The sequence below is a fragment of the Pteronotus mesoamericanus genome, unplaced genomic scaffold (genome assembly GCF_021234165.1).
Source record: "Pteronotus mesoamericanus isolate MK-2021 breed Mesoamerican mustached bat unplaced genomic scaffold, CSHL_Meso_final contig_100, whole genome shotgun sequence".
NCBI lineage: Eukaryota > Metazoa > Chordata > Mammalia > Chiroptera > Mormoopidae > Pteronotus > Pteronotus mesoamericanus.
This window is the reverse complement of record NW_026554999.1, coordinates 4,197,665-4,209,052: the sequence shown is the minus strand read 5'-3', so window position 1 is coordinate 4,209,052 and position 11,388 is coordinate 4,197,665. Positions and strand designations below refer to the sequence as shown.

Sequence of the window (11,388 nt, the reverse complement as noted above, 5' to 3'; positions counted from 1 at the left end):
TAGAATTTCCTTTTAACGTTTGTTTACATTTATGCAATGCTGGAAATGCTTGTGGGCATTTTCACTGGTCCCATTTACTTGTCAAAGGAGGGCATAATATTGAAAGTCAAGCCTAAAAGGTAGTCAGTCTTAAATTATGAACTCAAAAACTGCCAATTGCAACTTAAGTGCTCTCTTGTATAAAGCATCAAAAACTTAATACAAGTACTAGTCTTAAGCAGTCACACAAGTCTAAGCCACATTTATTTGCACATGTAATGGGCAACAGATACTCCAAATTCATACAAATTTATAAAACAAAGTTAATAATAATCACTTGATACACTTGTGTTATCTTTTTTACAGATTCAAGTGTAAATGAACTTTATTTTGTAAACTTTCATACAATACTCAAACAAAAATTCTTGAAAACACTTACTGGCATGTTTCAGTTAGAGCCAACACAAAAGTTAAGACAAGACCACAAACTCAAAAACCAAGCTTAGAATATACCTTTCTACCTCCCTCCCCTGGAAAGAAGTGATTATTTTAACAGATGTATATGCCGTTTCACAAAGAATGAAGACAAAAGAATGATGCTCCCATAATTGTGAAGAAAATGCCAACCAAATCAAACTGTTTTAATTTATCTACCAAATATATGGTATAAATATGAGAAACAGGGAAATGCTTAGATGAAAATAACAAGGGAAATTAGAAAAAGTTGCAAATCATCTTAAGAACTATGCCCCCCAGAAGCTGCAAATAGCTGACTTTGACAATGCAAAATAATTGTCCAAGGCAAAAAAGTGAGGAAACCTTCAAAGACATTCTAATCATGTTCAGTATCTAGTGATAAAAGCTGAAAATTATATCAAGGGGATATTTATTATACAAGTGTCGAGGACATCCCAAAACTAATGAAAGAAATGCACATTTATTTCTACAAAAGCAACATATAATACAGAATTAGAAGGGAACAGACTCAAAGATTTACCTATTAAAATATACAGATTCTTACTGAGGAGTATAGGATATTTAAAAAAGATGACAAGGGATGTTAATCTTTTTTATTATAATTATTTTTTACATATTTTGGAACCTCACATAATTTTGATAAATAACTCTTACAAAATTATGCAAAAAGTACAAGAATGTCTGGTAAACAAACAGTCTGTATTTTCCAAAAAGATTTTTTTACAACATGCAATTCTTAAGGCAGCATCCTCCTTACAAGGAAAGGTAATCCTTTTACTCATCAAGAAATCTTCTGCTGCAAATTGGCTAAGAAAGCCTGGCTTCTTCCATTAACGCCTTTTGTCTTTCCTGTCTGATTTTCGGTCTCTTTCACTTCTTGAAGATCTTTTGCCTGATCGACTACTCTCTGATATAGACCTCTTTCTGTCAGACCGGGAATTCTTATCCTTTGATCCTTTCGTATCTCTACTACTGCCACCTTTTGAAGATTTGTGACTCCTTTCTAGTCCTGATGTATCCCTTCGCTTCCGATCCACACTCCTTCTGTGCTTTCTGTCTCTATTATGTCCCCGACCCCTACTCCGACTTCTACTCTCACTACTACTAGTAGTGCTGCTGCTGCTGTCTCTGCTGCTGCTGCCACTTGTACTGGAACTGCTACTTGAACTACTTCGACTACTACTACTGCCACTGCTGGAACTGCTTCCACTGCTGCTACTGGTTGAACTGCTACTAGAACTACTACTGCTGCTGCTTCGACTTCTACTCTTGCTTGTTTTATTTCTAGCTCGACCTCTACTTCTGCTCCTAGTTTTGGTTTTGGATTTGCTCTCCGAATGTACTGTCAAGAGTGGCTCTACTGCCATCTCAGTAAGTTTTACAGATTCTACAGGACATTCTTTCCTCTCAGGTAGTAAATGCCCTTGTTCCTGAATAACCTGAGATGATGATTCTGAAACAGCTAATGGCAAAGTCTCGGGTTGAGAGGGAGGTTGGGGCTGGAGTACCACTTGGGACTGAGATAGGGGCTGAGGCTGAGGCAGGGGCTGAGCCAGAGCCATAGGCTCAGGTTGAGGCTCTGAATCTTTCTCTTCTTTGTCCTCAGGCTCATTTTCCATTTCTAGAGCATTAGCATTCTCTTTTGCAGGAGAAAGAGACTTGCATTCTTTATCTGGCTCAACTTCAAATTCCATTTCTGGCTCCAATTCCTTGTTAGTTTCATTTTCTGAAGGTTCTACACTTTCAACTTGGTTGGTTTCCATTACCTCCTGCTCAGCAATTACATTTTTGACACTCTCCACCATCTCTAGCACATCCATAACTTCAGGCTGACTATCCTGCTGCTTTTCACTTTCCCTTACCTCAGTTTCCTCTTCCATCTTAACCTCCATCTCCTGTTTTTGTTCCTCCTCCTCCTGTTCTTTCTCTGCATCACTATGAACTATACTTATTTCCTTTTCCTCTTCCTCTCCTGCTTCCTCTATTTCTACATCATTGTGCTGATTACCTGTCTCCTCCAACTCTTCCTCTCGCTGAGCCACCTTACCCTCTTCTTGTTCCGCCTTCTGTTCTTCATTTCGCATCACCTGTTGCTCTTTTTCCTTCATTGATTGTCTTCTAGGCCTAGCCTCCATTTTATTTATTTGTTCTGCAAATTCGAGGCGTCTACCTTCAAATAAAGCTAAAGAATAAAAATTTACATGTGTAAAATTTACTTCGGGTTAAGTAAATTCAGTCACAATTTGACCCCTGGCCACAAACTGTCAATGAGTTTTATCTGACCATCTTTTTGTACAGAAATGACGACAAAAAACTAATTTTGGCAAGTAAGTAATTACAAATTGACATAAAATAACAAAAGCAATAATCCACCCAAGACCTATGTATAAAGAAATTAGTCACAGGCAAAACTACATCATATTATCTATATGATGGACAAAAAGGACAATCTTTTGCTACTTAATTTTATGCTAATTGAAAAAGAACAAAACTTCCTTCAAATAATCAGTTTTACAGTATATCATGCATTAATTTTTCTGATACTAAAGAGAAATGTCATCTAATCACTATCTTAGCAGCGTCTACCCTTCCATGTGTGCTCCCTCTCTTTGGGCTACATTAATGTTCTGATGTTCAACTTTTCTTGCTTCATTAGTATTTATGTCTGGCTGCTAAAAAGTATCAGGCAAAAAAGGAATCATACCACTCAAATGCATAAGAAGTATACATGTATTAAGCACTATCTACAAAACCTAAGTTTCCAGTTAAACTCCATCATGAAAACACATGCTCTTATACTCCAAACACATTAGCATCGCATTTTAACGATTAGCTGTTAAATCACAACCTATTATAGGAAACAAATAAATGTTTATATTTAAGTGTGTTACTTTACCCATTAGGAATATTTCAATGGTTCTCTTCATGCACACTTACCATTCATTTTTCTCTGTGACTCTTCTATTAGTTTTTGGGTAGCTGGACACATTCTTCCAGGAATATAAAACAAATGGGGCTTTGTCTTAGTTCTTATATATTTAATTATCTTGGCATTGTGCTCATTCCATTCTTCTTGCTAAAGAAAAGGTAAAAGGTCAGTGTTTTTGTAAACATGAAAGATCACCAATTTTAGAATTCTAAAATACTACTCACCAGCTGCGCAAGCTCAACCTTCTGTTCCAAAAGCCGCAGTTCTGTCTGTTTAGCACGTCTCTCTTCAAATAGTTCCCTCCTCTCATTTTCAACCTGCTTTCTCTCTTCTTCTGCCTGCACTTCAAGTTTTTGTTCAATTTCCTGGCGTCTCTTTTGCTAAAGATAAAAAATGGACTTTAAAATCTCATTACATATCCTCATTATGTGAAGCATTACAATTTTACTAAGTTATCTGCATATATGTTTCACATTTGCAATTTAGGGTACCAACTAATTCAAACTTAGTACTACGTAGCATTTGAGACTGACTGAAAATTTTCTTTCAGAAAATGGGGAATGAAGCTTTTCTGTGTAAAAATCTGAATTTTAAAGCCATAAGCCAATGTTAGTAACTATTCCATTCCACCATGACTTTTAGGTAAGGTTCATAAATTAACAACACACAGAAAAACGCCTTTATAGGTTGTCTTTAGTTATTCTTCCTAAATTAAAAAAAAAAAAAAAAGACAGATATGATGTCCTAATGTAGTAACAAGTCATACCTCCTTTCTATTAGAAAAACAACTGTTTACTCTTCACATTAAAATGCCTTTAAGCCTTTTATATTCTCTAGCAAAGTTAACACATAAAAGCTGAAATAAGTTTATTAATCTTCTACAACTAAACTGTTACCTCCCTTTCTACTATAAGCTCTCCCAAGAAGCAAAAACTTGGGTATTAAACTCCACAGACCTTCAGCAAAATAAAGCCTTCTAGAAAGATGACACAGTTAATTAAACTGTGGAGGGCAGTAAACATTTAAGCTTTTGCTTCTAGAGTTTTAAGTATTGCCCCTGGGTGTGTAAATAAGTCTAAAAAATTAGAATTACTGAACTAGTAGCAAAGATGAGTTCAACACCTTTGGCTCAAGAAAAAGTATTCTGAAGCCTAAAGGGACTTGTCTAAGATCACAAAACAAGATTGATATAGAGCTGAGACCAGAGCTTAGGTTCTCCTGAGTCACAAACCACAGTTCTTTCCACTACAAAGGAGTTCACTCAATTGGTTTACAGCACCTTAACAAAAGACCAGTTAACAAGTTAACTTCATGAAGTTTTATGTTTTTCACTGGCTTCATTTCAGGCTGCAACTAAATCTTGAGAGCTTTCTGGCTCTTTTTAAAAACATGTAAGCCACTACTTTGATAACTTAAGGAAGCAAAGGAAAAACTGCATAAGTACCCTTTCAGTAGCAACAGTGGATTCTTGTTTAAACTTCTGAAGGGTGCCCATCAACAAGCCAAATATTCGCCGGTTCCTGTACAAAAAAAAAAAATTCAATTTCAGTGGGATCCATTCATTTAAACTTGCCATTTTCTAAAAAGAAACATAGTATAGGCACTTGGACAACTGCTTAAATTTTCTTTTTTTTAAAAGAGGTTTTATTTATTTATTTTCACAGAGAGGGAAGGAGAGGGAGAAAAAGAGGAAGAGAATCATAAATGTGCGAGAAATCAGCTGGCCTATCACATGCCACCAACTGGGGACCTGGCCCACAACCCAGGAATGTGCCCAAACAGGGAATCAATCACACCTGCTACCTTTCAGCTCACAGGCAGGTAGGTGCTCAGTCCACCAAGTACACCAGCCAGGGCTACTTAAATTTTCTTAAATTGCATCATTTGACCGGGGTTTCTTTTCCCCAGAAATCACAAAACGTACCTTTGCTTTCCCTTTTCGTCCATGTTTTGATCCTGGATAAGGTCTCTCCGTGTGCGCTCTTTGGAGGTAGCTACAACTGAAGACTGCAAAGCTGGCTGCAGAAGTAAAGAAAATCTCAGTAATTTAGTAAGCATATGGGTGGTACTCTTTGAAATGTTCTAAGATGAAAATACTATATTTATCCTCTAAGAAGTTCTTTTCATCTTAATTACCTTTTTAACATCATCATCTTCTGGGTCGCTTTCTTGGCGTGATTCTCTCCGTGTCCGACGCTCCCCGCCCAGCCTGTGGTAGAAAAAATTTAAATGACCGTGACAGAATTTGACTTAAATGCATACCTAGGGCAAATGACTACTTTTTCTAGGAATTTCATCCTATTAGTCTCCATCTCATTTTACTCCTTCCTCCAGTAGTGAAAGAATAAAATATATCATCAATGCCCAATACAGACTCTCATGTCCTGTATCTCTCAAACTGGCTAAGTTTTTGTAGTACAAGATGGAAAAGCAGCACAAATTCACTATTTGCTCAGTCTTACTGGTCTCATGACCTTTATTTTGGTAATAGTTATCACTAATGAAAAACTGAGTTTTGAGTGATACTGTGAGTCTCAGTGACCAAAAATAACCACACAGTATGGTGTGCTCATAAATTCCTATCTGGGTAGGACGTGCCAGGTAGTCACATCTCAGTCCTGATAGCTTCCTTAGCCAAGGTCAATCTTTACGTCAGGTGAGCTCTGTCCACTGCTCTTGTGCATCTAGGATAACATACTTTTGAAATGTCTCGGTAATTTCAAGACCCTTTGAAGGCACAACTGCAGGCTCCAGAGCACGAGACCACAGAGTCCTTGTTGTTATCCTGTTCCCACATACGATCCCTATATGCAGTAAATGTTCACTATCCTGTACCCACCAATGTAAAATAAGTATCTCAATTTTGCTTTTTATCCAGTCCTAGAGATTTCCTTGCTTTACCTTTTCCAGCCTCCTTAATCTACCACCAACAGATTTCAAGTAACCCTCATGTCTCCTCCTTTTATTCTAATGTATAAAATAAACTGCAAAATATACATTCTCCAGAGCATTTTCTCAATCCGTTGAGATTTTGTTCCTGGGCATGTCCTCAAAATTTTGGTTCATGTAAACTCTTACCTAACTTTTCTATAGGCTGGATATGTTTCACTGACAAAACAATACTCCTTAAATATTTACATTTGAATGCCACCTCAGAAAATAAAACACATTAAGTATGCCTTCAGAATCTTTTTTTCAACATACCTACTGACTGCCCCTTCAAGGTCTCTCTGTTTGGCTGGGGGTCCTCCTCCACTATCTGAGAATCCACGCCTGTGATTAAAAATGTCCAACACAAAGCACTTGAAATTTAAGATAAATGGTATTTCCATTTACCAAGAGAACTTAAATTTTTAAATATCCTTCCAATAAAAGAAACCTTAAATGGGTATTCACTCCAAGATTATTTTATACCATTTTTTAAAATCTACAAGAATAAAGTTTACACAAAAATTGTAAACATATTCTTTAATCTTCAGTTCTGCATGTAAATGAAGTTCCACAATAACTGTGCAGAAACTACAGCTGATTACAGTTTTAAACACGAACACCTCTCGCACTGGTTCTATGATGAATTTTGTTTAAAACGATATTAATTTAGCGTAAAAGTCACCAGTAGTTTTAGCATATAAATTAAGTTAAAAGGGAACCTTACCTCAGCAATAAACTACCACGTCCTCTACCTCCACCAGGACCAGAAAGGGCCAGCAATCTGGCTTGGATGGGCCTACAAGATATTTACAATCAATGTAAAAAATCACATGCGAACACATCCAATGTATTTCATTCGCTGCTGCGGTTCATCATGAGGAGAAAACCAGAAAAGTTCTCCGAAGACGGATCAAATCTACGTGTTCGAAACAGGAGAGGAAGCACTACTTCATTTAACTTCCTTATTTTTTCAACATCAGTACCACACAAATCATACTGACCTCGAAGCCACTACACATTAACAAGCTTGGATCAGTTCTAATTTCTCCAACCCCAAGAGAGCTGCACGTGGCCAAGAGTCTAAGAGCAAGGCGGCGATTTGTGTCGCAGGAGGGCCTCCGGGCCAGCCCGGCCTGGTGGTCGTCGGCGGGGGGAAGGGGCTTTGTGCTGCAGTTCCGGGCCTGCACAGCCAAGGGCGGGAATCGGGAGTCCCGGCCTTCCCACAGGCCTGGAAGCCAACCGGCGCACCCTCGATCCGCTCTCCTTCCTCACGCACCTGAGCACGAGGACCAATGGCGGGGGTCTTGGAGACTCCTCACCTCACCGAAAACCGGTTTCGACCGCCGCCTCGAAGACAGGCCGCGATGTTACAGCCTCCTCATAGCTGGTGGCCCTCCCCGCCCCCAATTCACCCCGGTTTGATGGCTGCCTCTAGGAGCCGGCATTGCTTGTACGGCCCTTACCTCACATCATTCGGATCCCGCCCGGTGAGCTTGCGAATATTCTCATCCACATTCTTTAGGCTCTCTTTGGCCTTTTCCAGCTGCTCCTGCAAAGTTCTCACTGCGACCGCCATCTTCTCCCCGCAGCAGGCTTCGAGACTGCTCCACAGGCCTCCCCTGACTGTGTCGCGCCGCCAGAGGCGAGAAGACTGACAGCTGGGCTCAGCCAATGACGGTAGACGTTGTTTTTGGCCTCAACCACTCAGCAACCGGAAGGGGGAGAATCTGCCGGTCTCTGTGACTCTGGGGCAATGAAAAGTCCGTCAGGCGGTCCCCCGCACCCCCCCGCCCATTTAGCTGCGGGCTGCTGGGCTCTGCTTCTAACGCAGTGCCGGGGTGGGTCTATGAGTCCTTGGTTCTCAGAGATGCGGGCTCGTAGGTGTGCTCTCTTGGAGAGGACTGCCGAGTTTTGCAGCCCTTTTAACTTATGCCAAGACGAGTTTTAGGTTGTCTTAGCCACTTAATCACATCAAAGTGGGCCCGAGGCGAGTGTATTCTCCCACTCCTTATCAATGATTAGATTAGGAAAGGGTGCGGCCGTTGTGTGGTGCGCATGCCCAGAGAGAGTGTGGGGGGTGCAGGCTTCCCTAGATTCGGTTAAACCAAAAGGGGCAGAGGGAAGCAAAGAATGAAGAAACAGGAAAAGTCCTTAATCCTAATCTAATAGCTAACAGTTATTTCAGGACATTGTATGAAACGCTTTACATGTGTTATGCTCTCAAAAGCTTGAGTAAAATGCCTTTTTTTCTTGATAAGGAAATAGAGTGTGGGAACACTGTTACTGTCCCTAGGTCTTGCCAACCTGGAATCACAGTCACATCAGACCCTGTGCAAGGCTGTGCTAGAAGGAAAAAACGACGATGAGACAGATGAGGCAGACATTAGCCTCTACGCCTGGCCAGAGCTGGTTAAAGATGTGGTCCAGGGAGCGGTGCTATTGTTAGTTGTGTGTGTGAGATTGTTGTCAACCTCTGGTTCTGCTCTACCTGCATTGCCACCAGAAATATATTTGCAAATATCTTTGCAAATTATAGCTCAGAAAACATTTTCTTACAATGTTACGAATAACCTTTGCATTCGCATTTTTCCATCTATCAGGCAGGCATCATACTGGCACCCCTCCTGGCACCAATCTTTAGCAGGCCAACTGGATTTAACCCCAGCCACTATTATAATTCACCAACTTTTAAATGCTCCTCTTATGTATGAGCAGTAACCTAGGCTTTGAGGATAAATCCTAGAACAAAATAGTGGAGGTTCCTGCTTCTCTGGAGTTTATAAACTCTTCAGGGAGCAAAGATCATTCGTGTACTTATTCAACAAATATTTAGTGAGTGCCTATTATGTGCAAGACAGTATTCCAAGAACTTGGGTATATCAGTGTACAATATAGATCTTTACTCTCAAGGAGACTGGGAGCAGAAAAAGTATGGAGATAAAGGACAAACATGAGTAAATTATGTAGCATGTTAGTGAAAGAGCAGAATATTCCACCCCAAAATATGCCAGGTTGGCATATGAATTATTTTGAGTTGAATGCAGTTAAGACCCAGCAGATTAAAGGAAAATGTCTAGCCCTGACTGGTGTTGCTGTTGGGCATCATCCTGCAAAGCAAAATATCACTGATTCAATCCCTGGTCAGGGCACATGCCTGAGTTGGGAGTTCCAAGCACATGAGAGGCAACCAATATGTGTTTTTCTCCATTTCTTTCTCTCTCCCTCCCTCTCTCTCTAAATAAATATTAAAAAGAAAAAAAAAACTTTTACCTCTTCCTAACTACCTAAAGTAATTTAGTTAGAGGGCCTGGTCAAGGAAGAGAGAGAGATTACCAGAGCTAACTTTCCTTTAACTAAAAATAAATTTACTTTTTAAAAATAAAATAATTGACATTGGTTAATAAGATTGTATGTTTCCAGTGTACAATATTATAGTATATAACTTGAGAGAGAACTTTTTATCTGAAAGGCTTACCTGCATAGCAAGGCAAACATCTATCTGTTTACCAAATATCTGCTCTTCTTCCTGTGGATTGTCTTCCCTTCATTTGAAGCCCTGGGTCCCTATCCCATTCCTTAAGTTAGGACAGCATATAAACCTCAATTGCCTAACTGCCTTTGGGGCCTCATATTCTTATGGAGCTTTAATAGTCATGAAATTAAATTCATTTTTCTCCTGTTAATCAATTGTGTCAACTTCATTATTAAACCAGCCAACAAAACTAAAAGAGTAGAAGGAAAGCTTTTCCACCCCAACACTGAGAAACAGAGAAGTGTTATTGAAAAAACAAAGTAAAGATAGGTAAAAGGGATGAAGATTGATGAATATTTCTTTCTGATTGTGAGCATATTTGATGTAATTGATCCATGTTAGAATCCTATGTCATAAGCAGTGTATGAACCAGGAGAATGTGGTAACAGTAGATCCTAACACCAAATAAAACTGTTTCTGTTAGATAGCAGCTAGGAATGGGCGGCTGGAGAGGAAATAAAGCAGGGGCCCTGTCCAGTACAATCTAATAAAGAACTCAAAACAGGAGGCTAGAAACAAAAGGTAGACATGTCTCACCCATTGATTCAGCAGTCCTGAGCCCCGTCTGATAAGATTGCCAGATGTTTGGAACACCACAAGCAAAACTATAATAGCGCCAGAGGAGGGGAGCCATTGAAATTCTGTGTGTATCGTCTCCACTAGCTGGGAAAGAAAACCTTTGTAACTGTCCCAAGGTCTGGAATGGAGAGGAGGAGGGGGAACCTAGAAACTGACTAAAGTATATAACCACTGAACCCCAATAGTTGGCACACTCAGATTAGCTGAGTGCCCAGTTGTGGCCAGATGAACAAGTGTATAGAACAAACTTACTAACAACTTTATTTACTCTCTACCTGGGGTATTCAGACTAGCTGGGTGCCTACCTATAGTTTTGTGCTCAAGTGTATTTGATAAATATTTTTGCTATCTCATTTCCACTATTTGTGCTGTCGCTGGCCTGAATTCTCTTGCAAGCAAGGCAAGAACTGAGGAGGGGGATCCCCCTGACTTGGGTCTCCCCAGTAACGTTTCTATGAGAAAATGCTTTTAAAGTTAACTGAAACCAGGGTCTATTCCTGTTTCCAAAGGATCTGTTATTTGGATTGTGGACATTTTAACATAGTCTGCTTTATGGGGTGGGTAGGGGGAGAGGAATTAGTAAAATGCTGTGTTCAGTATTTAGTAGGTGTTTAATGAATGTTTCCCCTCTATTCTTCAAAATATTCTAAGAACTGCCCTGGCGAGATAGCTCAGTTCTTTAGGGCATCTATCGATATTCCAAGGTGGTGGTTTCAGTCCCCAGTCAGGGCACATATAAAAATCAACCAGTGAATGCATAAATAACTGGAACAACAAATTGATGTCTGTCTGTCTGTCTGTCTCTCTTTTCCCCATCCCCAATCAATAAATAAAAAAATTCAATATATTCTAATACCCTGTTATTACTGAAGTTTGATAAATCACCTTTGTTAAGTTGATTAATTGCTTACTCTGACCTCAGTAGTGAGCTTCGATTCCTTCTGTTCCTTGATGGTGATGA

General features: G+C 39.7%; 1 protein-coding gene across 1 annotated transcript; it reads right to left on the bottom strand.

Annotated features, from left to right (window-relative positions):
• Positions 1-281: 281 nt before the first annotated feature.
• Positions 282-7,954, bottom strand: PNN (pinin, desmosome associated protein). The gene is made up of 9 exons (XM_054590210.1): positions 7,780-7,954; positions 7,041-7,112; positions 6,590-6,658; positions 5,522-5,594; positions 5,310-5,404; positions 4,830-4,905; positions 3,610-3,765; positions 3,394-3,532; positions 282-2,638 (listed from the first exon to the last, which is right to left on the bottom strand). Exons 1-9 carry the CDS (start codon positions 7,890-7,892, stop codon positions 1,287-1,289), a joined length of 2,145 nt encoding a protein of 714 aa, XP_054446185.1. The 5' UTR covers positions 7,893-7,954; the 3' UTR covers positions 282-1,286.
• Between the last annotated feature and the right edge of the window lie 3,434 nt (positions 7,955-11,388).